General features: G+C 43.8%; 1 protein-coding gene across 1 annotated transcript in view; it reads right to left on the reverse strand.

Moving 5' to 3' along the window:
* cntnap2a (contactin associated protein 2a) overlaps nucleotides 1–27,033 on the reverse strand; it is a 476,610-nt gene that overhangs the window by 249,627 nt on the left and 199,950 nt on the right. The window contains exon 5 of the mRNA XM_061805953.1: nucleotides 9,512–9,659. Within this exon, the coding sequence (XP_061661937.1) occupies nucleotides 9,512–9,659 (148 nt within the window). The remainder of the gene's footprint in view (nucleotides 1–9,511; nucleotides 9,660–27,033) is intronic.

The raw sequence follows: 27,033 nt of genomic DNA on the forward strand, positions 1-27,033 counted from the left end.
CATCAGTTCCATCTGCGTTTGCCATAGTGAGGCACTGCAAGAGAACAAGAGACCAAGCTTGATGGATGCTGTTGGGCAAGGGGCGCTCCTATAACTCCACAGTGGACCGTAAGATGACCCCGACCTCAATCAACAGGGTTGACCAGTGCATCTGGCTGTTCGCAGAGAACCTTCCACTCCGGTGGTGTCTCAGAAACTCGCTCCCTTAATTATCTCTACGTTCCCTATCACCAAAGTAGTCAACCCGGCTACTTTGATCTTGATCTTGAAGTCCATGCGGGTCCACCCAACTTTTCATGTTAGCCTACTCAAGCCTACTTGGGTGTCTTTGTTGGTCCTCCCTGCGAGGCCACCTCCTCCCACCAGACTGTGGGCACGGGTCCGGTCTACACTGTGTGGCGGCTGCTGTCCTCATGCTGTCAGGGGAAGGGCGTGGAGTATCTGGTCGATTGGGACGGGTACGGTCCCGAGGAGCAGTCGTGCATTCCTTCCCATTTTATCGTCAGCCCCATGCTCATTAGGGACTTCCATGCCATGCATCCTGAGACCCCTGGACAGCCCATCTTTTATCAATCGTTATGTTCTGTTTGCTTATGCTTTGTAGTTGCCATAGTAGCTATGTTGATGTACTTTATACGAAATTTCCTCGACAATTTCACTGACTGTCATACTCTTATGTTTCACGTGTACCAATCTTCACGATTATTGATATCAAAAAACGTTTTGCATTCCATTTTCCCAAATGTTATTGTCATAACCAGTGGCACGGGGGTGGACCCAAGTACAGGACGTCCAGACAAATGCATAAACCCTCCAACCCCAGTCTGTCTGGTGGCCATCCAGGCCATCCAAAAGCGAAATGTTTGGCCAAGCAGTTCAGGAGGTCAGCCAGGACGCTAAGCACAGATCTCCCATGGGGCAACTCGGGTGGACCTCCTCAAGGAGGAACCCAAAGGCTGACCAGGAACCAGACGGGAGAGGGTGACGGCTCTGGATGAAGACCTCCCAGGATGTGGTCGTGAGCCAGTGGCTGCCGTGGGTCGGTCGACACTGGGACGTGGTCGTGAGGTGCCTGAGGATCGTCACCATTGAGAGTTGGTCATCAGGTGGTCAGGAATCGGTCGCTATCGAGGTGTCATCATTAGGCGGCCGGGAATCGATCGCCGTTGAAACAGGAGTGGAAAGTGGCGGGGAATCGGTTGCCACCAAAACAGCAGTGGAAGGTGGCTGAGGATCGGTCGGTAGCGAGACGTGGTAATCAGATGGCTGGGAATTGGTCGCCATTGAGACATGGTCATCAGGGGGCCGGGAACCGGTCGTGAATTGGTCGACACCAAAACACGAGTGGAAGGTGGCCGAGGATCGGTCGGCAGCGAGACGTGGTCATTAGGGGGCCGGGAACTGGTCACCACCGAGACTGGAATATGAGACGGCAAAGGACGAGTCGTCGCTGGAACAGGAACGAGAGGCAGCCGTAGAATCGTCGCTGGCAGGACGTGCGGGCATGTAAGGTTCACCGCGAAGCGGCAGTGGAGGGTTTGCCGCTGGGATGGGCAGCCGTGGACATGTCGCTGCCGGGGCGTGGTCGTGGACGCACAGTCGTCAGGAAGCCGATGAGGCATGGATGTAGTCATCGGATGGCCTAGGATAGGTCTCCGTTGAGGCGTGATAGTGGTCATCTGGCAGGCGAGGGAAGGCACTCGGGGGCTGGAAGCATGGGGTGGCAAAAGAAACTGACTGGGACTGATCACCAGGAGAGAAAAATCTAAGTCATTGTCTGAGTCAAATTCAGGCAGCTGATCATATACATTCAGGTCTTCCTCATAATCTGAAAAATCTGAGTCTAGCAAAATATGTGGTGGAGAACGGGGCGTAGTCTGGACATAATCAGGGCACACGCGTGGTGCAGATGGAGAGGACAACAAGATGAAACCCACCCAGATAGCAGAGGCTTGGTTCTCAGGCTGGGAGCGCTGGGAGGCAAGCAAGTGGCATGCCCGGTGGCGTGGTTGGCAAAGCCCATCTTCACTGCTGGGTCCTGTTCTGGCCAGTTCGTTCTGTCTTAGACCCGCGGCACGGGGGCGGACAAAAATGCAGGACTTCCAGGCAAAGGCATAATTTTCAGAGTGGTTTCATACCAAAAACAGGTCAATACCAAAAGGCAGTCCAAAACGAGGCAGAGGCACCAAAACCCTAAGGTAGGCAAGATCCAAAAAACATGAAACAAGGTTCGATGACTATGAGGCAAACTAAGAAGCATAACAAGACGTGATCAAACTAAAAGGGCACAGACTTGCTGTGACAAAGGGGGTACTCAATGCGTCTACACCGAGGGTGCTCAATGCGTCTATCGCAATCAACCGGTCGATCGTGAAGCAGTCTTGGTTGATTGTGGGATGCCGTGCCAAAAAAAAAAAAAGTCAGCCAATGATCTGCAGGCGCAATTGTGCACTGCTGATGCAGTCTCTTTGCAGATATACTGCATTGCCCGCAAAAAAGAAATCCAATGCAAATTGAAAGTATAACATACAGCTATTCAGTTTGTGGCATTTTGTAGTGTAATTCACTGAGTGAGGGATGACTGGTTGTTATATCCAATGGCACAATTCACATACGTACTGTAAAAAATGAAAAGAAGCCAATGGTTTCTTTTAGGCAGCACATGGAACTTTCTCTCACAACAACAACTACTCTGTGACACTTTCTTTTCCCTAGTTTACCATGCGCTAACCCCCATCCCCGCTCTTAAAGACGTACGTACACTCACAATTACAAATGTTACAGTATTTTATAATGAAAACGTCCACCACCGCTCCTTTAGTTTGCAACACACTCTGGGCAACGTAGAGCAAAGACAAGCTAGACGGGGGGAGGGGGGGGGCAGCCACTTTTACCATGGACCCATACATATAAAAAGCTTGTGTTACCGGCCAGCTCTTGTCTTCTTCTTTGGCTATCCTGCCAGAAGACATACGTCTCGTGTGCGGCAGATACCTAGATAAGACGCGGATGTCTGTATTGCACATTCCTTCGGAAATAAATCCATTTGCTGTTAACTTTTTCTCATCATTGCTCATATCTTCCTTGAATCATGAACACGCGTAGGGCCCAAACTCGCAAATCCCTACATAGTTAAAAAAAGGAAAAAAAACATTAATAGTGGTGGTTGGAGCACAGTGACAACTATTTGTTCATCCATCCATCCATTTTCTGAGTTCACAAGTGTCACAGGAGTGCTGGAGCCTATCCCAACTGTGAACCGGTGGGCGGCGGGGTACACCCTGGACTGGTTGCCAGCCAATCGCAGGGCACATGTAGACAAACAGCCACACTCACAATCACAATCAGGGGTAATCTAGAGTGTCCAATTATTGTTGCATGTTTTTGGGATGTGGGAGGAAACCAGAGCGCCCAGAGAAAACCCACGTTAACTTAACCTCAGAACTGTGAGGCCAACGCTTTACCAGCTGATGACTATGCCGCGCACAAAAAGGTAATTTTATATATATATGATATATCACATTAATAACATAACATTGAAAGGATCATCAACATTCCCGCCCCCTCATCGTTGGTAGCTCGTGAGAGGCTGGCTGCTTGAAAAGTACATCTTGGGGTAAAAAAGTCTGGGCACCCCTGCTCTACACTAACATACGCACCGCAGTGGAGTGTCCCAGACTCCAGTGAAGCATGCGGAACGAACTGGCAAATGTCGATGACACATTTGCCACTTAAAGTGGGACTGTCATCCCTATAAACATTCTAAAATAGATATTGTAATGAAAAATACATATAACAGTATTCACTTCAATGTCTATACGAAAAAATAAATGTGAGCGGATCGTGCGTCATCCATGCAAAAAGTTGCGCAATTGAGTGTCCCTCGACATCCAAGTGGTTGCCATATTAGTCGCGTCCTCTGTCCTTGACGTCGTCGTCACTTCCGCCGTTTAAAACGCGGATTTCCTGCTCCTATGGAAACTGAACAACAGAGATTTTCGGATTTTTCCAACGCGCCTTCTGACACCAAGGCTCTTTTCGAAAAGGACAACACCACACAACCGGGTGAAGTTACCGGGGCAATATTACACGATTGTTTCAAGCCCTCAGGGCAATATTACACTATTGTTTATTCCATACCATATTCAGATGATATGCTATCATGGCCAAACTGCATCCCCGTCCGATCCAATTCCGCGGCGGAGGTGAGCCATCGTGGCTCATCGCAACCGGCCGGTATGGCTTATGAGCCGAACGGTGCTGCTTTAGCGGGGTGTTCACAGACGCCGCAGTACTGAGCAACACAGTCGAGTCAGGGCCCTTTATGCGTGCACACGACTGAGTATCGCATTCTCGGCTGGGTTCTTCAGAGCCGCCCCCATCGCAAAGCCCGACGCGCAGCCTTCGCAGAAGCCGTGACCTCCGGTGGCATATAATGGAGCCGAGGCGTGCTGCTTTTAGAGGGTTTTTCAGAGCCACTGCAGTATACGATGAACACTATCGAGACGAGGCCGAGTGAGACATTGTTAGATGGGCGACGTGCACATCGACACATTTCATACACGGATCTTTTGTTACGTTATGAGAGAGACCGATTACGTGGTCCACCCCAAACTATTATTTTCTTTTGTAGCTGTATACACACCTGCCTGTTATTTGGAACCCACAAAGCTCTGGTCCTCTGCACCCGTGCAATCCATTTTTCACAACAAACAGAGTGTATCTTTCAAACTTATGAAGGGTAATTCCATTCTCACGAGTGTTCAAGCAATGTCCAGTAATGCAATGACCCGGCATTTTGGCTAACACAAAGGAACAACGAGCTACCTTCCCGGAGGTATTACTAAAGGAAACAAACAAGTCCACTCGGGGGCCCCACTGTCCTTTACGTCACTTCCTGCTTCTCGAAAACAAATCCCTCGAGAGGATTTTCATCTCGGGAGTTACAAAAAGCTGTATACGTCAAAAGCATGTTTTGTGGTGAAAAAACACATGGGACCATATTGGCTGTGGGTTTTTCATTAAAATTATACCAAAAATCATCTATTTCATGACAGGCCCACTTTAAGTACTTGGGTTATTCGTGTCCCAAATGTGACACAACTGTGAGGTGTTTTTTTTATGAAACAAAGTTAATTTATATGCTGTAACGTAAAAATGCTGACCCAGAAGTGAAGTGGAAACGCTCAAAAAGTTTTCTTCCAACCAATACACACTAAAATAGCTTTTCTTGTTCAGAAAGCTGGACTCTATTTCAAGTAAGTATATCGGCATATAGTAATAATAACATTAAGGTTTACAGTATCTTGAATTTATGAAGACATTTGTTAGCTGGTTTCAATTAAAATAATACACCACACATTTTGTGACCTCAAACAATAAGACTGGGTTGAATTGATGGAGCAAAATTTGCATCCAACTGTTCTGGTATTAACTTGCTGTTCCAGGTATGGTTTTCCAACTTTTTACTCCCAAAATTGTGTTTGACAGGGAGCACCACTGCTGTGTACAGCATTGATCGTTCCAGCCTTAAGAATAAGATATAGATTTTGTTGAGGCTTACAAGTCTCCCTATAGGTTTTGTCTGAATAAGACGACTGATATCTGTATGTTCAGTAAGTTTCCTTTTAATTCTGTCCTTAATGAGCCTATAGCAGAACGATCATTATGCTTTTGGCAAATGCAGTCAGTGCATTCAATTTGAAATAATTCAGTTTTTATCATTTCTGTTGGAGGAGCAATACAGCAGCAGCTGAAATACAGTTGCCAACTTAGCAATAGATTTATTGACTTTTTAGGTCCCTTTGGTGAATTCCTTTCGAGCGAGTGACAAATATACTAAGCTTATGAACAAACACTTGCTGTTTTCCTCAGAAGAGAGTCACAATTCCTACCCCACAGGCACAATTCTCTCTGCATCTGCTCTGGTCACACACTGAATTTCTTACTTCCCTTCCTATGGTTTTACATGCAAAACACTGTTGCAACACACATTACAGTACATTACTTAATACTGCCACTGCTTAATACATTACTTGTACCTCATGTAATTGTACTTCTTTCATTTTCGGGACATTCACTGGCTGTAGTTCTGTCACTCTTGATTCTTTTTAATAACCTCCTGTGGATTATTGGTTGACCAAACAAATAGTAGGCAGCACGGTGAAACAACTGGTTTGAGCGTTGGCTTCCCAGTTCTGAGTACTGAGGTCCAAATCATGGCCCCGCCTCTGTGCACTTTGCATCTTCTCCCCATACCTGCGTGGGTTTTCTGTGGGCACTCCAGTTTTCCCCCACACCAAAAAATCACACATTTTTTTGGTGACTCTAAATTGCCCCAAGGTGTGATTGTGAGTGTGTCTATTGTCTGTCTTCATGTGCCCTGCGTTTGGCTGGCAACCAGTTCAGGGTGTACCCCACCTCCAGCTCAATGATAGTTTGGATAGGCTCCAGCACTCCTGTGACACTTGTGAGGATAAGCAGCTCATAAAATGGATGGCTGGATGGATGGATGGATGGATGGATGGATGAACAAATCGTTGTCACTATGCTCCAACCACCAATATTAATGCTTTTTTCTTTTTTTTAACAACTAAAATGCATTTTACTCCCCTTTAGTAGGAATGTATTTCTATCCTTAATGCTCAAGCGTCGTCAGACAGATTATTTTTGGTATATTATTAATGAAAAACTCACAGCCAATATGGTCCCATGTGTTTTTTTCACCACAAATCATGCTTTTGACGTATACAGTTTTTTGCAACTCCCGCCATGAAAATCTTCTCGAGGGATTTGTTTTTGAGAAGAGGCAGGAAGTGACGTGAGGGACAGAGGCGCCCCCTAGTGGACTTGTTTGTTTCTATTAGTTTTACCTCCGGGAAGGTAGCTCGTTGTTCCTTTGTGTTAGCCAAAATGCCGGCTCATTGCATTGCTGGACATTGCTTGAACACTCGGGAGAATGGAATTACCCTTCATAAGTTTGAAAGAGACCCTGTTTGTTGTGAAAAATGGATTGCACGGGTGCAGAGGACGAGAGCTTTGTGGGTTCCAAATAACAGGTAGGTGTGTATACAGCTCCAAAAAAAAAAAAAAATAGTTTGGGGTGGACCACGTAATTGGTCTCTCTCATAACATCGCAAAAGATCCGCGTATGAAATATGTTGATGTGCGCATACAGCTACTAAAAAAAATAATAGTGTGGGGCAGACCACATAATCGGTCTCTCTCATAATGTAACAAAAGATCCGCGTATGAAATGTGTCGATGTACGCGTCGCCCAGCCAACAATGTCTCGATAGTGCTCATCAAGTACTGCGGCGACTTTTAACATACCCCTAAAAGCAACATAGCTAGCTCCACCTCCTCCTTATATGCCACCACGAGCGCCGAAACTCAGCCACACCGGCTGAGGCACCGCGTTCGGCAGTCACAGCTTCTGCGAAGGCTGCGCTTCGGGCTTTGCGACGGGGGCGGCTCTAAAGAACCCAGCCGAGAATGCGTAAAAAAAAAAAAAAAAAAAATGCACGACTGTGACTAAAGCATCACCGCTCGGCTCTGTCATAAGCCACACCAGCCGGCTGCGATGAGCCGCAATTGCTCATCTCCGCCGCAGGAGTGGATCGGACGGGATGCGGTTTGGCCGTGATCCGATATCTGAATATGGCTCGAAACAATAGTGTAATATTGCCCTGAGGGCTTGAAACAAGTGTGTAATATTGCCCCGGTAACTTCACTCGGTTGAGTGGTGTTGTCCTTTTCGAAAAGAACTTCGTTGTCAGAAGGGGCGTCGGAAAAATGCGAATATCTCTGTTGTTCGGCTTCCTTAGTAGCAGGCACTGCGTTTTCAACGGCGGAAGTTACGATGACGTAAAGGACAGATGACGCGACTAATATCGCGACCACTTGGATGTCGAGGGACACTCAATTGCGCAACTTTGTGGATGGATGACACGGTCTCCGCTCACTTTTTTTTTCCGTCAAGACATTGAAGTGAATACTGTTATATGTATTTTTCATTCCAATATCTATTTTAGAATGTTTATAGGGATGACACCCGGGCTTTAAACTGCATACGTTGGTACTCGGTCTATGGTGTAAATTTGGTATACACAAAAACGCGGAACAGTTTGCTATTACAATTACCATGTGTGCTTGTGCAATAAATATTTTAATTCGAAAAAGGCTAACTAGCAAAACGTTCACTCAAGAATCATGTTGTATGTACATTACACGTCTATCAGTGTCTTATAAATTACACTTACAGACGCTTGTTTGTAATTTTTACCAAGTTTGATAGGTGGCCCAACACTGTGTCCCTCTGCAATAAATGTTCATGTGAAACATTGGTTACGGTGGGAGTTATTTTCTTTCTGTTATTTTTTTGTGTCCTGGCAGAGGTTTACTGCCAAATAAAAGCTTTTTCTCAGTGGTCAACAGCTCTCAGAACCAAGAATGAGCCATTTATTTCTCGTAACCCAACGAAAAGAGCGGGTAACTGATCACAGGAATGAAAACTGCGTGGCAGTAGCTGTGACCAACAGAGGTAAACAGGTCAAAAGCAGAGCTGTCTAACGTTACGGAACGTTTATATGATGTTTTGGGAATCACCGAATGTTGCTTGTTCCACCCGTAACATCGAGTATAAATATCTTAAATTCATCTGATGAAAACTATATTTAAAAAAACAAGCCGAGGCTACTTGGTGGATGTTATTTTAATTTTTTTTTATGTCACAACATCCCACACTGTTGTCATCCATTTAGCACATTCAATTTAATGAAACAATTGACTTTACCTCTGAAGCAACATAGTTTCACAGTGCAAAAAAAAAAAAAAAAATCAGACCAAGCATTAAGATCTCAAAATGATTAATGTGGGCCGTAAAAACATCAAGACAAAAACATTGCTAATTCTCAATATTACATAACATTACTTTTTTCAACAGTTCAAAATGTGCCTCTAAAAGTGTTTTAAAATTTACAGTAAAAAAACATAAAACTACAAAATGATTTAGTACTGATTGGAACTTTTTTTCAAATTAATGCTAAAAACAGTGTCAACTTATTTAGGACAATCACTGCATACGAAAATGCTATATGTTCATCTTGTTCGGTCCAAGTTTTTATTCCAAACTTTTGACATTTTATTAATCAAACATTGCAAACTTTGTTTACTGTAAATTAAAAAGCAAACTGATAAAACTACCTAAATAATAATAATAATAATAATAAGAAGAAGAATAACAATAATAATAGTAAATTTTGTGTTACATCATTATTGTTAAACATTCAGACCATTTATCTTTGTTTATTTTAAACTCTGAAGCAAAGATACTACCTGTTCCTGTAAACAAAAATGTACCTGTAGATGGTAAAGTTGACCTGAGTGAGCAAAACCAATTTAAAAAAAAAACTTTGGCAATAAGATTTGTTGTTGACTAAGTGGCTGCAACCAGCAGAGGCACTATTGATTCAATGACGTGTGTATTATTGTGTCCACAATATGTACTTACAGTACGAGCAGCCATAGACTTCTACCCGAAGACCAATCCTGCCTTCTTTGCTCCATTCCAGGGGCACAAACCTCAGGAAGCGAGCTACGATTCCGTGATGCAGCTCATGCCGAATTGCACTCTCTGAGTTCGAGTTTCCAGAGAAGGCCTGTGAACATAGGCCATAAACGCAGACACACATGATGAAATTAAATACATCAAAGCAACACGCCTACGGTCAAACAAGCGGCTTTGGTGAGCTAAGAGCAAAAAGTATTTTTTTTCCACTCATCACTTCCTGCCCTGAGGAGGCACACACTCAGAAAACATACAACATAAATATGAGTCTATATAAGTATTATTACGCCATGAAAAATTCTGACTGCAGGGTATTTGAAGAGAAAATTGTGCTCCTGTTGAACCCAAAGTACATTCTTTTCTCCTTCATAAAATGGTTCCTGTAACACTAATGAATGCCTGTAACTGACACAATTGACAGTCTCTTTGCCTATTAGACTCATGTGGCCTGGCCAGATCAACCTTGAAAACACTTTTTTAATACTGCACACTTTTTCATTGGTAACCTCAATACAGAATCCCTTTTTTATGATCCATTCCTACAATTACTGTATTCTGCAATGCTTAAAACCTAAAACTATACTATTTGAGCATGACCGTGACTGAACATAGCTTTGCTAAGTATAGCAACAAGATATGCACATTTTATCATGCAAGTACAGTAATCATAATAAAAACAATATCATTAACCAGGCAGCCCAGAAAATGCAATATTATGCTGCCATCAATATTACTGTATATTGTAAAGTTCGTGCGATTCATTGGAAAAATGGAAAAATTAATACATAATGTGAAAAAGCCGATGTCAGCAAGGGTACTTTGTGTGCGCGTTCCAACATTCACACTCTCATCAAATGTTTTCCAAACTATATTAAACCAAGGTGCTCATTTTACAAAAACAAATGGCACATCACACTAACAATAACTGAAGCAATGAGGATCTTGTCTCAATTTACACAAATGTACTTACACAATGTGAAACTTGGGCATGATTAATGGAGCACAAAGCTGACACAGTGACCGTTTGGTCATTCGCAGTTTACTTTTGCTGCCCCTCATATTCGTGGATTTTGCGGTCCAATTTCTTTTTACCGTATGTTCACAATTGCACATGACCTCGAGTTGAAAGACAAATTCTAGAAGGAACTCGATAAAGTAGTCCTGAGCATCCCAAAGAGAGAGAGAGTTTTGATTGGTGCAGATTCCAATGGACATGTTGGGGGAGGAAACAGGGGGGATGAAGAAGTGATGGGTAAGTACGGCATTCAGCAAAGGAACTTTAAGGTGCAGATAGTGGTGGACTGTGTAAAAAGGATGGAATTGCCAGTGGTGAACACTTATTTCCAGAAGACTGGAACAGACAGTGACCTACAAGAGTGGAGGTAGAAGCGCGCAGGTGGATTATATTTTGTGCAGACAGTGTAATCTGAAGGAGGTTACTGACTGTAAGTATGTGGTAGGGGAGAGTGTAGCGCGACAGCATAGGATGGTGGTGTGTAGGATGACTCTGGTAGTGGGTAGGAAGACTAAGAAGACAAAGGTAGAGCAGAGAATCTGGTGGTCGAAGTTGAGAAAGGAAGAATGTTGTGTGGCCTTCCAGAAAGAGGTGAGACAGGGTCTAGATGGACAGAAAGAGCTCCCAGAAGACTGGAATACTACTGCCAACGTATTCAGAGAGGCAGGCAGGAGAGTACTTGGAGTGTCTTCTGGTAAGAAAGGGGAGAAGGAGACTTGGTGGTGGAACCCCAAAATACAGGAAGTCATCCAAGGAAAGAGATTAGTGAAGAAGTGGGACACGGAGAGGACTGAGGAGAGGCGTAAGGAATACACTGAGATGCATCATAGGGCAAAGGTAGAGGTGGCAAAGGGTAAACAAGAGGCATATGATGACATGTACTCCAGGTTGGACACAAAAGAAGGAGAAAAGGAGCTCTACAGTTTCACCAGACAGAGGATAGAGATGGGAAGGATGTGCAACAAGTAAAGCTGATTAAGGATAGCGATGGAAATATGGTGACTGATGAGAAGTTAGAAAGGCACTAAACACAATGAAAAATAGAAAGAATGTTGGTCCCGATGACATACCAGTGGAGGTATGGAACCGATTTGATGAGGTGGCTGTGAAGTTTTTGACCAATTTATTCAATAAAATACTAGCGGGAGAGAAGATGCCACAAGAATGGGGGAAAAGTGTGCTAGTCCACATTTTTAAGAACATAGGCGATATTCAGAACTGTGGAAACTACAGCGGTATAAAGATGATGAGCCATGCAATGAAGTAGTGGAGGCTAGACTCAGGACAGAAGTAAGTATCTACGAGCAACAGTATGGTTTAATGCCTAGAAAGAGTACCACAGATATATTATTTGCCTTGAGGATGCTCATGGAAAAGTACAGAGAAGGTCAGAAGGACCTACATTGTATCTTTGTAGACCAAGAGAAAGCCTATGACAGAGTACCAAGAGAGGAACTGTGATACTGCATGCGCAAGTCTGGTGTGGCGGAGAAATATGTTTGAATAGTACAGGACATGTATGAGGGCAGCACAACAGCAGTGAGATGTGCCGTTGGTGTGTTAGAAGAATTTAAGGTACCCTGCATCAGGGTTCCTCGCTGAGCCCCTTCCTGTTTGCTGTAGTAATGGATAGGCTGACAGACGAGGTTAGACTGGATTCCCCTTGGACCATGATGTTCGCAGATGACATTGTGATCTGCAGTGAAAGAAGGGAACAGGCGGAGGAACAGTTAGAAAGATGGAGGCACGCACTGGAAGGGAGAGGAATGAAGCTAGCAGAAGTAAAACAGAATATATATGCGTGAATGAGAGGGGCGGAGGAGGAAGAGTGAAGCTCCACGGAGAAGAGATAGTGAGGGCAGATGACTTCAAATACTTGGGATCAACAATACAGAGCAATGGAGAGTGTGGTAAGGAAGTGAAGAAACGAAACCCAGTGGGGTGAAACAGTTGGCGGAAGGTGTCTGGTGTTCGATGTGACAGAAAACTATCTGCCAGGATGAAGGTCAAAGTTTACAAAACAGTGGTGAGGCCGACCATGATGTACGGATTAGAGACGGTGGCTCTTAAGAAACAACAGGAAGCAGAATTTGAGATAGTAGAAATGAAGATGCTGAGGTTCTCGCTTGGTGTGAACAGGTTGGATAAGATTACAAATGAGCCCATTAGAGGGACAGCCAAAGTTGGATGTTTTGGAGACAAGGTTAGAGAGAGCAGACTTCGATGATTTGGAAATGTTCTGAGATTGAGAGAGTTAGTATGTTGGTAGAAGGGCATGAAGGACAGTGGGTGTTTGAGAGGAGGATGCACGAGATAGGCTTAGATGGAAAAAGATGACACGCTGTGGTGACTCCTATCGAGACAACATGAAAGAAATAGAAGAAAATGTTCACAATTGCACAGGTCTTAAATTCTCTTCTAAATAGACCACACAGGTCTTAATTCTCTTCAAAATAGACAAGGTCCCCACATTAGATATGGCGCCTTACAGTGTGGTGCACCGTATATGCACACTTGTGTTCTAACATTCTCAAATGTTGTTGTGTGACTTGTCCAACAAAGTATACTAAAACACATTGGTTACACAGTTATCATGCATGGCAGCCTGTGTTTTCGTGTGTATGTAAACTACCATATGAAGGCAGCGATGAACAATTGCAATTCACATCTGTCAGGATCAGAAGCTAGCATTGCCCCACACACTGCCTGTGTAGGCAGGTCATTACTGATGATGTTGTACACCAGGGGTGCTCCTTACGTTAATCGCAATCTACCGGTCAATAGCGGAGGTAGAACTGGTCGATCACGGCATGACATTAAAAAATATTAGCCTATCATTCATTCCATCATTAAATTGATATACAAGGCAGCCAGTTAGATGAAAACTGAATTTGATATTCAGGTGGCCATTCAAGCGCAAACAACGGCGCTAAGTATCGCAGAATTTCCGATGTCAGCCTATGAGCAGTCCTGTTACTTGATTGACATACAGGGCAACCAGTCAGATGACAACTGAATTTTGAACTTTAGGTCACCCCTAATGCGTAAACAACGGCGCCAAGCGCAGAAAAATTTCCAAGCTAGTCAATGAATTACCCCCGATTTTAAGCTCTCGCTAAAATTTTAAATGATTGATGGACGTGGACCAAGTAAAAAGGCAAAAACATATCACTTTCATATGGAATGGGAGGTGGACTTTTTTTTCACGATGTCATTTTCAAAGTGCTTTTGTCTCATTTGCCGGTCCACCTTCGCAATACCAAAGAAGAAAAATGTGGCATGGCATTTTCAAACTGTTCATGGAAAATAGGACACCGATTTCTCGCTGAAAAGAGTGCTGAGAAAGATAAAGGTGTAAGAAACTAAAATCCTTGTGGTCCGGACAGCAGTCATTTTTTACTCAACAAAACTTCAGAAGTGAAAGCCACCATCGAAGCATCATTCCGGGTGAGTCACGTCGTGATTAAAAAAAAGGTCAGGTCATCGGCTAGCGCGCTATTGTTATCTACTGGGGGCGATTGTTGCGTTTTATTAGATAGCAATTGTAATCCGTGCCAGAAAGATTTGGAGTCTCAAGGTGTTTTTCCAATTTTGCTGCATTGTCCCTCTTGCAATGTTAATTTCTATAGTCAGCTAGTTTCTAGTGCGATTGTAGAGGGCCTTATCCCCACAACCATATGCAACCTCTTGAGCCTGACGGAATTGCTTAAGTCTATCTGTAAACCATGGCTCGTTGTTATTCAATGTGCAAAAAGATTTTGTTGGTACATCCACCTCCTCATAGAAACTGACATACCCATTAACAATATCCGTGAATTCGTCTAGGCTGCTTGTGAATTTTCAAAGACATACCAATATGTGTAGTCAAAGTAGCTTTGAAGTTTTAATTTTGCGTCATTGGTCCACTTTGAACTGATTTTACCAAAGGCTTCGCACACTTAAGTACTTGCCTGTATGAATGTATTAGGTAGGTTAAGCAGTGATCAAAGAGCCTGGGGGAGCATGGGGAATTGCACAATATACGTGTTTAATTGTCGTAGAGCTGTGGTCTAGGGTCTCATTTTTCCTTGTCAGATATTTTATGTGCTGCTTATATTTAGGGAGTTCGTGGTTAAGTTTTGCTATGTTAGAATCTCCTAGGATAGTGAGGGGTGATTCTGGATGTTTTTTTTCAATCTCGTTTAACTGCCCAGCGAGCATTAGCAGTGCTGTGTTCATGCTAGCTTGGGGTGGAATGTAAAAACCTATGAGAAGGAACGAGGCGGATTTACAGTGTGAGTAAAGCGGCTTACAGTTCAAGAACAATGACTCCAAAAGCGGGTTGCAGTGTGTGCTGAGCTGTGTAACGTCCGTGTACCAGTTCCCTTTACAGAGGTCAAACGTTTCCTGTAGTTGTTCACCAGGTTTACACACACTGCAGGAGGGATTTCGGCCCACTCCTCCACACAGATCTTCTCTAAATTAGACAGGTTTCTGGGCTGTCGCTGAGAAACACGAAGTTTCAGCTCCCTCCAAAGATTTTCTATTGGGTTTAGGTCAAGAGACTGGCTAGGCCACTCCAGAACCTTGATATGCTTCTTACTAAAACCACTACTTGGTTTTCTTGTCTGTGTGCTTCGGATCAATTGTCACGTTGAAAGACCCAGCCACGGCTCATTTTCCATGCTCTGACTGAGGGAAAGAGGTTGTTACCAAAAATCTCACAATACATGGCCGCGGTCATCCTCTCCTTAATACAGTGCAGTCGTCCTGTCCCATGTTCTGAAAAACACCCCAAAGCGTGATGCTACCACCCCTATGGTTCATAGTAGGGATGGTGTTCTTGGGATGGAAGTCAACAGACATCTTCCTCCAAACACGGTTAGTGGAATTATGACGAAAAAGTTCTCATCTGACAACAAAACATTCTCCCATGACTCCTCTGTATCATCCAAATGGTCATTGGCAAACTTAAGACGTGCCTTGACATGTGCTGGTTTAAGCAGGGGAACCTTCCGTGCAATGCATGATTTCAAACCATGACGTCTTAGTGTATTACCAACAGTCACCTTGAAAACGATGGTCCCCGCTCTTTTCAGGTCATTGATGAAGTCCTGTCGTATAGTACTCGGCTGATTCCTCACCTTTCTAAGGATCATTGAGACCCCACGAGGTGATACCTTGCATGGGGCTCCACTCTGATATTGACCGTCATGTTTAGTTTCTTCCATTTTCTAATGATTGCTCCAACAGTGGACCTTTTTTCACCAAGCTGCTTGGCAATTTCTCCATAGCCCTTTACAGTCGTGTGGAGTTGTACAATTTTGTCTCTGGTGTCTTTGGACAGCTCTTTGGTCTTGGCCATGTTACAAATTTGAGTCTTACTGATTGTATGGGGTTGACAGGCGTCTTTATCCAACTAACGACCTCAAACAGGTGCATCTGATTCAGGATAATACATGGAGTAAAAGGGGACTTTTAAAATCGGATTTAACAGGTCTTCGAGGGTCAGAATTCTAGCTGATAGACAGGTGTTCAAATACTTATTTGCAGCTGTATCACACAAATAAATTGTTAAATAATCATACATTGTGATTTCTATATTTTTCTTTTTAGATTATCTCTCTCACAGTGGACATGCTCCTACGATGAAAATTTCAGATCCCTCCATGATTTCTAAGTGGGAGAACTTGCAATATAGCAGGGTGTTCAAATACTCATTTTCTTCACTGTATATCAGTGACCATTATGGACTTTTGTTTCTTTTACAGGAAAGTACAAAAAATATATGTGTAAAAGTATCCACTTATACACACTTGGAAAACGACAATGAAGCTACAGTTTGCTGCAGTTATCTTCAGGCTCTTTTTCCGGTCTCCATAACATTTTAAAAAGTCTGAACTTTGTGTATTTACTCACAAATTGTTTAACTGAGTGCAAAAGACTGCTTTTGTCCAGCCCACTTATTCCTTGAAAAAGAAATAGGAGGGGGTGAAGAGTGGTGGAGGGGGTGCGGTGTGTGTGTGTTGGGGGGTTCGCCTCAACTCAAAAGCTACATCCCCGTCACTCCATCCCTCTGATTCCTTTCTTTTATGTCTATTATGTCCATCCCACAATTCTGCACTTATCTTGGTTTGGCTGAATGAACAGCTCAATTCAGAGGTATTACAATGCAGAGCAGAGGGCACGAGCAAGGAAAAATGGACAGAAGAGTAGGATGATGATGGGGGGGAACACACCTTGGAAAAGTCTGTTTAGTGAACCATTTAATTCACATTGCTCCAAAGTCAAATAATTTACCAGCACTGAAAAATAATGAGGAAATGGTGTGTATGTGTGTAAGCATATGCTTTAACAAGTACTAAGATATCTAGAAAAGGAATAAAGGCCTTCCACCACACCTAAAGGAATAAAAAAAAAATCCATGGATTAGCAGAATTTTAAGTGTGGGAGACGCAGATAAAAACGTTGAAAATGTAGGGTTAATTATATAATACTTTACATCATGTAATTTCAAACTACAGACTTTGCTATATTCCAGTTGGAATCCTTGAAGTCTGTTTTGTCCCAACCCCCCAAATCCACAATCATCAAAACCGAAACATGCTGAGTTTAAAGAAGTGATGACCAAAATCTTAGATTTCTATCAATTAGGAAAATGGCTTCTGGTCAAACTGAACAAGAAAAAAATAAAATAAAAATCATCAACAAAGAAAGAAACACAAATATTGTCTGGCTTAAGTTGTTAGTTTTGACATTGTGGCCACATTTTAACATTGTTTACTTATAGAGCAGGAGATCTCAGTGCTCTTTTTTCCTGTTCATCAGAGAGCCTCTCCAGATAGAAAAAAAATGACAGAAAGCTATTTCCTGGCATTTGATTGTTGTTGTTGGAACAGTTGACTGCTCTAGCCTCCTCCGGACACGCTCCCATTGTGAGCAACCTTCCCTAACAGTGCCAGGGGAAATCAATGTGGCCTGGTCTGGTCTTTTGTTTTTATCGACAAGTGTATGAGACAAAGCAGGGCCATAGAAGATATTGCAGTTTGTGTGAAGCTCTAAGGAAGGCTTTATAGGCTATGTTGTGCCAAGAAAACTGAAATAACTGTGGAAATTCCACATTTAATGGAGTGCCACCAATCTGTATTAAAGCTGCACCACATTCTACTGGACCACTTCAACTTGTACGAGTCCCCAATCCAGCTCTCAAAGGACCCTTTGTGCTAAACCAAACAGAGAAACAGCTACACTAGTGTCAGAAAATCATGGTAACTTGTTGGAATTTAGAATAACCACTTTGGAAACCAATGGCTATACCTGTTAAAAGGTTACCTCCCCCACGCCAAAGTTGTAGGTTCGTGTTCAAGCAATGCAGTGCAGCTTCAATTTGGGGCTTTTACATTCAGAAGTTATCACACTTGAATGTCTGCACTTTCATGAGGTTCATCGTTGGAAAATGTACCTTGTACTCTGTGAGGGCCGAGATTCTAGGCCACCTTGATGTGGAAATTGTCACGAATTAAGGGTGCACAGGCGGACCCAAAAGCAGGACTCCAAGATGAGGACATGATGTTCAGTGGGTTTTATTATAAATGAAAGTTGTGCACAACAACGCAGTCCAAGAAGGCAGGATCCAAAACACAAGAAACAATGTCCGATGACTATAAGTCAAATAAAGAGCATAACCAAAAGTGTGACTGGACTATAATGGCACAGTGGCGGAGTAACCCTGGATGCGGGAAAGCATACTCAATGAAATGGCAAAAACCAGTGACAAAATTCCAACTTAAAGGGGCTCCGAGAGTTTCTGGGAATTGGTGACTTTCTATCACTGGTTCATCCGCCGGTGGCCCACACCATGTGCCTGCTGTACGAGGCTCTTAAGGGCATGGCCCCCAACCAGGACATTGAATGGATAGCAGAGAGGGTGGAAGCCTTCGAGGCTACGAAGGCTGCGCTGAGTCGTGCCGCTATGCTGGCCCACCAGTCCCACGGGGCCCCCGTCGCTCTCATTATTGACGCATCGGACTACGCCGTTGGGGCCGTATTTGAACAGTGGGTCGGCGGCGCCTGGCAACCGCTCGCCTTTTTCAGCCGTCAGCTGGTCACCAGGGAACACAAATACAGCACATTCGTTAGGGAGCTCCTCGGCCTCTGGTTGGCGATCCGCCACTTCCGTTCCCTACTGGAAGGCCGTGAGTTCACGGCATATGTGGACCACAAAGCCCTCACTGTCGCCATGTCCAAGGTGGCCGAGCCGTGGTCTCCCCGCCAGCAACGCCAACTGTCATTCATCTCGGAGTACACAACGGACATCCGACACATCGCTGGCAAATCCAATGTGGTCGCGGACTGCGTCTCCAGGGCTTTCGTCGGCACTGTGCATCTGGGTCTTGACTACTCCCGTGTGAGCGCGGACCAGGACTCGGACCACGGGGTACAGACCTGGGTCGACTCGTGCGTGGCCTGTCAGCGTGCTCAGGTGCACCGCCACACAAAAGCCCTCATGGAGTGCTTTCTGTCCCCGAGAGGAGGTTCGACCATGTCAATGTCGACTTGGTGGGCCATGCTCGGCCTCAGGTGCGCCCCCAAGGAAGGATTGATGCCCTCGTCCTTTGGGGCTGGCCCTCCCCCCATGACGGGGACGGCCACCTTTGCCACGACTCCCTGCACCAGCCGGGGTGCCCTCGACCCCGTCAGGGCCCTGGCCCCTTGGCTCAATGGACTGTGCGACCCCGCCCCCCACTCGGCCCCTGCAGTGCACACCCGCCGGGGTCGGGCCATCGTCCCTCCACGGCACAGGGATTTTGACTATGGGTGAATTCTTGGGGTGGGGTAGGGGGGTTGGTGGTCTACATAAATCACCCACGGGACCTCGAGTTAAGTTACGAGGTTCCGTACGGACCTTCTTGTTCGTTACACTTCCGGTGTGAGTGTGTTCGAGAGTTCCGCCGTAATGGGTTCACTCTGTCGATGTCTGCAATGAAAATGAGGTTTGCTCCTGTGTTCAAAACTCCATTTCTTCGGCGCTACAATCGTGTTAAATCATCAGAACTGACATGATAAGATGATACAAACACAATATTTTCAATACAGTTCTCTAAAGTGGGGCTCTCATGAAATGATTTTTGGTCTATTATTAATGAAAAACCTACAGCCAATAGGATTCCATGTGTTTTTTCATCACAAAACATGATTTTGACGTATACAGCTTTTTGTAACTCCCGCCATGAAAATCCTCTTGAGGGATTTGTTTTCGAGAAGCAGGAAGTGCACATAAAGGACATTGGTGCCCCCTTGTGGACTCGTTTGTTTCCATTAGTTTTACCTCCGGGAAGGTAGCTTGTTGTTCTTTTGTGTTGGCCAAAATGCATTGCATTGCTGGACATTGCTTGAACACACGGGAGAATGGAATTACCCTTCATAAGTTTGAAAGAGACCCTGCTTCGTAGTGAAAAATGGATTGCATGGGTGCAGAGGACGAGAGCTTCGTGGGTTCCAAATAACAGGTAGGTGTGTATATAGCTTCTAAAAAAATAGTTTGGGGCAGACCACGTAATCGGTCTCTCTCATAACATCACAAAAGATCAGTGTATGAAATGTGTCGATGTGCGAGTCGCCCACCCAACAATGTCTCACTCAGCCTCGTCTCGATAGTGTTCATCTCGTACTGCGGTGGCTGTGAACAACCCTCTAAAAGCAGCACACCTCGGCATTGTAAGTCCCTTAGTGAGAAGACCAATTGATGACAGCGCACTTTAGTACGACACACAATGCATTGCCACCTAACAGATCACTAAAACTATTATTTAAATAAATATAAACTAAATATAAAAAACAACAACAACCAAATACACTTTTTACAAAAGAAAATATTATAAAACTAGTGTGGCAACAGTGACATTTTGCATTTCTTTGCAGTTTTATGATATCGTGCCGTCACTGTACATTGTACACTCAACAATCACCTCCCAATTCCTTTCATTTCGTATGTTACCAATTGCATAGCCTTTGAAAGTGGTCAAACAACGTAAAATGGTTGAAGGGTGTATCCTTGTGCAACAGCAATATTTTATGCTATCTCAAGCAACTTTAAAAACACAAAACCAACTGTTGACTGTTTGTGGTCTGTGGGGAAGTTGCTGTTCAACACTCACTGTTGAATTTTATTTTTTGTCCACTCCTGGTTGGTTTGTAGCGCAGTATACACAGAACAGCCAAACTCCAGTCAATGTATGCCTCCATCTACTGTGCTACCTGATGGAACCACTCACCATTACAGACAAGGTCAAATAAATGCAGTCATGATTTGGGCAATTCTCTGCTAATTTTTGGTGGTCCGGATTGAGGTGGTCAATGAGCCATTGAAGGAAATTGGCAACCAAAGTCAATGAACGGATAAAATTTTGATTTTTTTGCTTTTGGAATCTTCACTCAGGGGGGCGAGCATCGACTCAGCAGCTTATGGCTCTCCCTATAGTTGCTTCTATTCATATTTTGGTCTTTTTTGGGGGGCACTTTGCTTATGTATAACACTACACTGCTATACCCGCCAGGAAGTTTTGGATTTCAGATACTGACACAAAATAGCACTTTCAAGCAATTTTTACCGTAAACACAACATTCCAGATGAGCTGGCAAAACCACTGGGCTTGCCGTGGATTGTTGTTGGGACAGCAAAGCGGCTCAGGTGGAAGAGAGAGAGGAAGCAGAAGGCCACCTGCTCAGGCTAAAAAACAACCCACACAGACCATCTCTTTCATGTCTAAATCTCACCAACGCCAGATCCATTGGCAACAAAATGGAATGTCAACTTCCGGATAATCACTGTTTGTGATTGCTGCATCCTCATCATAACAGAGAGCTTGGCTTCACCCAAACATTCCCAATGCTAGCTTGCAGCTACCAGGCCACACACTGCACCTCTGGGATCGGACTGAAAACTCCATCAAAACCATAATTGGGGGCTCTGTGTGTACGTGCATAATGACTGGTGCAACAACAACATAGTTATTGAGAGACACAATTCAGCCAACATTGAGTGCATGTCCGTACATTCCAATCCCTGGCCAATCTGAAGACTGTACTGCTGAAGATCCACCAGCACCTTAAATGTCCAACAAGGACTGGAAACACTTTAGACCACGTTTACTTCAACATCAAGCACTAGTGCAGAACCACACCCCTCCACAACATTGGTGATTCCGACCACATTTCCCTGATGCTCATCCCTTCATATATTCCCTCAGATGCAGCTCCAGACCCAACATGAGATTTTTAACAACCTGCCCAGAGACTGCACTCAACGTCATGACTGCTTTCATAAAACAGACTGGGACCTTTTTGAACACCACGACCTGGACAAATACAAAGGGGCTGTAGTGGACTATATAAAGTTCTGTATGGAGACTGTGTCTGTGAGGAAAAGCATCAGGGTTTTTCCAAATCAGAAACCCTGAAGGACCAGCCAGATCCATTCACTCCTCGGGACACACTACACTGCCTTCAGGTCAGCTGACAGAGTTCTTTACAGCACAGCTCAAGATGAACTGAAAAAAGGTATCACAAATGCCAAAAACGAGTACAAGAGGAGGTAAAAGTCCCAGCTTATCAGCAATAGACCTCGGGAGGTGTGGCAGAGTCTACAGAGCCTCACAAACTTCAGAAGCTGTGATGCGTCAACAGGAGACACAAATAAGTCATTACCAGAGGAGCTCAACAGCTTCTTTGCTCACTTTGAATAATCTCAGTGACAATCAGATGCTCCAGTGCCACGCCACCCTACCCACACCAGGCTCCAGTAACTCTTGACTTACTGTACAGAGCACGATGTGAGGCGTGTGCTCCTGGGCATGAACCAAAGGAAGATGGAGTACTGGGCAGAGGGCTCAGAGCATTTGCCCACTAGCTGTCAGGCATTTTCTGCAAGGTCTTCAACCTCTCATTGGCCCAAGCATTCATCCCCACTTGTTTGAAATCTATGACAATCCTTCCCATCCCCAAAAAGAAATCATTAACTAGCCTCAATGACTTTCACACTGTTGCCCACAAACATGTCATTATATAGTGCTTGGGGAGGCTGGTTCTCAAGTGCATCAAAGACTGCCTCCCCCACAACTTTGACAACCCACCAGTTTGCATACCAGATGAATAGATCAATAGAGAATGCTATCAGCATAGCTCTCCATGCTGTGTTGAGTCACCTGGAACAACCGCAAAGCTACGATAGGATGGTCTTATTATACCTTGGCCTTTAACACAATCATTCCGGATATTCTGATGATTAAACTGGACATGTTGTGCCTCTCTCACATGCACCTGGCTCAAGAACTTCTTGACCAACAGACCCCAGACTGTGAGAATCGGCTCCCACGTTTCCTCTACCTGTACACTGAACACTGGCACACCACTAAGCCCCATCCTCCTGTACTGTCGCTACACTTTAGATTGCAGCCCAGTCCCCAAAAATAACTGACAAACTGACAAAACAACAGTGGTTGGTCTGAACACAAAGGGAGATGAAGCCTTCTACAGAGAGTAGGTCCAGAACCTCACCATCTGGTGCACAGACAACAATCTGGCACTGAAAACCATAAAAACCAAGTAGCTCATTGTGGACTTCAGTTGGAGCAAAACTGAACCGGATCTGCTCTTCATCAATGGCGAATGTGTGGAGAGAGTCTGCACATTCAGGTTCCTGGGAGTCCTGATTTCTGAGGACCTCTCCTGGGACAGACAACATCTAATCGGTCATCAAGAAGACTCAAGAGTGTCTCCACTTCTTTAGAGTTGTTGGGAAAAATAACGTGGAGACAAAGTTGTGGCTGGCCTTCTACTTCTCATCTATTGAGAACCCAATGACATACTATGTCTCCATTTGGTACTGAAGCTACACTGAAGGCACACAGAGCAAGGCTTCAGTGGACAACCAAAGCAGCACAGAAGCTCGTTGGCGAGCCTCTTCCCTTGGTGGCAGACATTTATTCCTCTCTGTGTTTCAGCAAAACTCAGAACATTATCAATGGTTTGAGCTCCTCCCATCTGGAAGGTGTTATTTATAGATGCACAAAAGCAAGGAACAAATGCCTATGATTTTTTTTTTTTTGTTGTTGCAGAAACCACCCTGAACTCTCATATTTCATCGAGCCGTGCTATTTTTGCAAATGCACGGTGATTTCAATGTCTTGACAAATACAGTACTTTTTATGCATTCCATTCTACACATATATTTTTTATTTATTTGTAATTATTTTAATTCCTAATTATTTTTTGTTTTGTTTTGACGCAGGAGAGTCTCTCCAATGTCATTGGAAAGTTTCGTATGATGACAATATGACCATTCATTCATACATTCATTCATTCATTCATTCCATAGAGTCAAATTTCTTCAGTTAATAATCCCATTTGAATTAAAATGTACTGATTTATAGGAATATTTGCAAATTTAGATGTTCCAAGTGTATTTCATTTTGGGTCCCGACAAAGAGATGCTCTAGAATATCTATGAATTTAGAACGCTTTAATCCATCCATCCATTCATTGTCTAAACTGCTTATCCTTACGAGGGCCATGGGAGTGCTGGAGCTAATCCCAGCTGTCATCGGACAGGAGGCAGGGTACACCCTGAACTGGTTGCCAACCAATTGCAAAGAGACAGACAAAGGTCACACTCACCATCACACCTAGGGGCAATTTAGAGTTTCCAATCAATGCATGTTTTTGGGATGTGTGCCCGGAGAAAACCTACACAGGCAGATCGAGAACATGCAAACTCCACACAGGCGGAGCTGGGATTTAAACCCCAGTCCTCAGAACTGTGACGCCAATGCACTACAGTTGTGCCATCGTGCCACCTGATTTAATCCAAGAAAACTTTAAATTGTGTTCCCCGTGGGGCTACAAGGGGAAAGTTCTTTTCATTGTTGCATAGAAAGTAGTGATGTCTGTAACTCTAGACGCTTGCTCCATTGTTAGTTTGCTTTTGCTCTTTAAAACACAAAAGATGACTCATTAATATGATTAGACAGCCTCGTCTATCTCCGGGATCCACACAATAAAAAAGCTAAACAAAGATCAGACTGCCTTGCTGGACGAAAATATAGGCAGAGAGAAAAGGCAACATAATACAGTCCACTGGTGCATAAATCCAGGCGCGTGATTTATCAGAACAAACTCTGCAGCTCTTCTAACTTAATTAGTCATCTACCATTGAGACATGCACTCTTCAAAACTTCAATAATCATTTAGCAGACAAAGCACAGTCAATTGGTGATGTCCTTGTGAGAACACACAATAACAAGTAATCTCATGTATATTTAGTTTTAGGAAGATAATGGAAGTTTATATATATATATATATATATATATATAGTTACAACAGCAGTATACTGGACAGTACAATAACATTTTTGCAAAAAGTATTTTCAAATCAGTAAACTTTCACTGTCAAACTTTCAAGTCGATGCACGATGTCAGCCAATGTTCCCTCTAAACTGCGCGGATGCGCAATTGTGTACCCCTGATGCAGCCTCTTCATAGATATTCTGCCTTGTGCGCAAAAAAAAGAAAAAATCCAATGCAAATTGAAAGTACAACATACAGTTATTCAGTTTTTGGCATTTTGCAATGTGATTCAATAAGTGAGGGATAACTGGTTGTTACATCCAATGGCACAATTCACATACGTACTGTAAAAAAATAAAATAAATAAATTCTCTAACAACCTGATACTCCACAACACACTCTTTTTCCTACTTTACCCCTGCTCCTAAAGACTTACACTCATAATTACAAATGTTACAGTACTAACGCAGCCCATAAGTGTGTTTTATAATGATAGCGTCCACCACCGCTGCTTTAGTTAACAACACAGTCTGGGTAACTTAGAGCAAAGACGAGCTAGACTTGCTGCTTATGTTTACTTTCGATATTAATGGAGAAAATTGAAAAAAGAAATGTTGTTTTAAGATGCGATGACTGCCGAAATATGTGAATAACAAGAAAAAGTGATTAAACTGGACGAGATTTTCTCTTTTCCAAGTGGGAAAGGTCTGGTCGGAAGCCAAAGTAGAAAGTGCAGGATTTAAAATTCCACCTCGGCACAGCCTCATCCAGGATGAAATCACAGACAATACAGTGCACAAAAAGCTAATTCTGCATTTTAAATATAGGAGGAACATAACATTAACATTAAAGCGGTTTGGGAGTATCATCATCATTATTCGCCACGCCCCCCGTCAGTAGCTTGCGAGAGGCTGGCTGCTTGAAAAGTAGATCTTGGGGTAAAGCTACAATTCTGACCCTCAAAGACCTGTTAGTCCTCCTGTAAAACTCCACCTCACTCTATGTATTATCCTGAATCAGATGCACCTGTATGAGGTCATTAGCTGCATAAAGACACCTATCCACCTCATACAATAGGGAAGACTCAAACTTGTAACATGCCCAAGACCAAAGAGCTGTCCAAAGACACCAGAGACAAAATTGTAAAACTCCACTCAGCTGGATAGGGCTACAAAGAAATTGTCAAGCAACATGGTGAAAAAAGGTTCACTGTTAGCGCAATCATTAGAAAATGGAAAAAGCTAAACATGATGGTCAATCTCAATCGGAGTGGAGCCCCATGCAAGATATCACCTCGTGGGATCTCAATGATCCTTAGAAAGGTGAGGAATCAGCCGAGGACTACACGACATGATTCCCCTACTTAAACCATGTCAAGGCCCGTCTTACATTTGCCAATGACCATTTTGATGATACAGAGGAGTCATGAGAGAAGGTTTTGTGGTCAGATGACACCAAAATGGAACGTTTTGGTCATAATTCCACGAACCGTGTTTGGAGGAAGACAAATGGTGAGTTCCATCCCAAGAACATCATCCCTACTGTGGAAAATGGGGTTGGTAGCATCATGCTTTGGGGTGTTTTTCTGCACATGGGATAGTATGACTGCACTGTGAGGATGACTGAGGCCATGTATTGTGAGATTTTGGGGAACGACCTCTTTCAGAGCATTGAAGATGGGTCGTGGCTGGGTCTTTCAACATGACAATGACCCGAAATACACAGCCAGGAAAACCAAGGACTGGCTCCGTAAGAAGCACATCAAGGTTTCTAGCGTGGCCTTGCCAGTCTCCAGACCTAAACCCAATAGAAAATCTTTGGAGGGAGCTGAAACTCTGTTTCTTAGCGAAAGCCCAGAAACCCATCTGATCTTGAAAAATCTGTGTGGAGGAATGGGCCAAAATCCCTCCTGCAGTGTGTGCAAACCTGGTGAACAACTACAGGAAACGTTTGACTTCTTTAATTGCAAACAAATACTACTGTACCAAATATTACCAAATCATACATTTTGATTTCTGGATTTATCTTTTTAGATTATCTCACAGTGGACATGCACCTGCAATGAAAATTTGAGATCCCTCTATGATTTCTAAGTGGAAGAACGTGCTATATAGTAGGTGTTCAAATAC

The sequence above is a fragment of the Syngnathoides biaculeatus genome, chromosome 19 (assembly GCF_019802595.1).
Source record: "Syngnathoides biaculeatus isolate LvHL_M chromosome 19, ASM1980259v1, whole genome shotgun sequence".
NCBI lineage: Eukaryota > Metazoa > Chordata > Actinopteri > Syngnathiformes > Syngnathidae > Syngnathoides > Syngnathoides biaculeatus.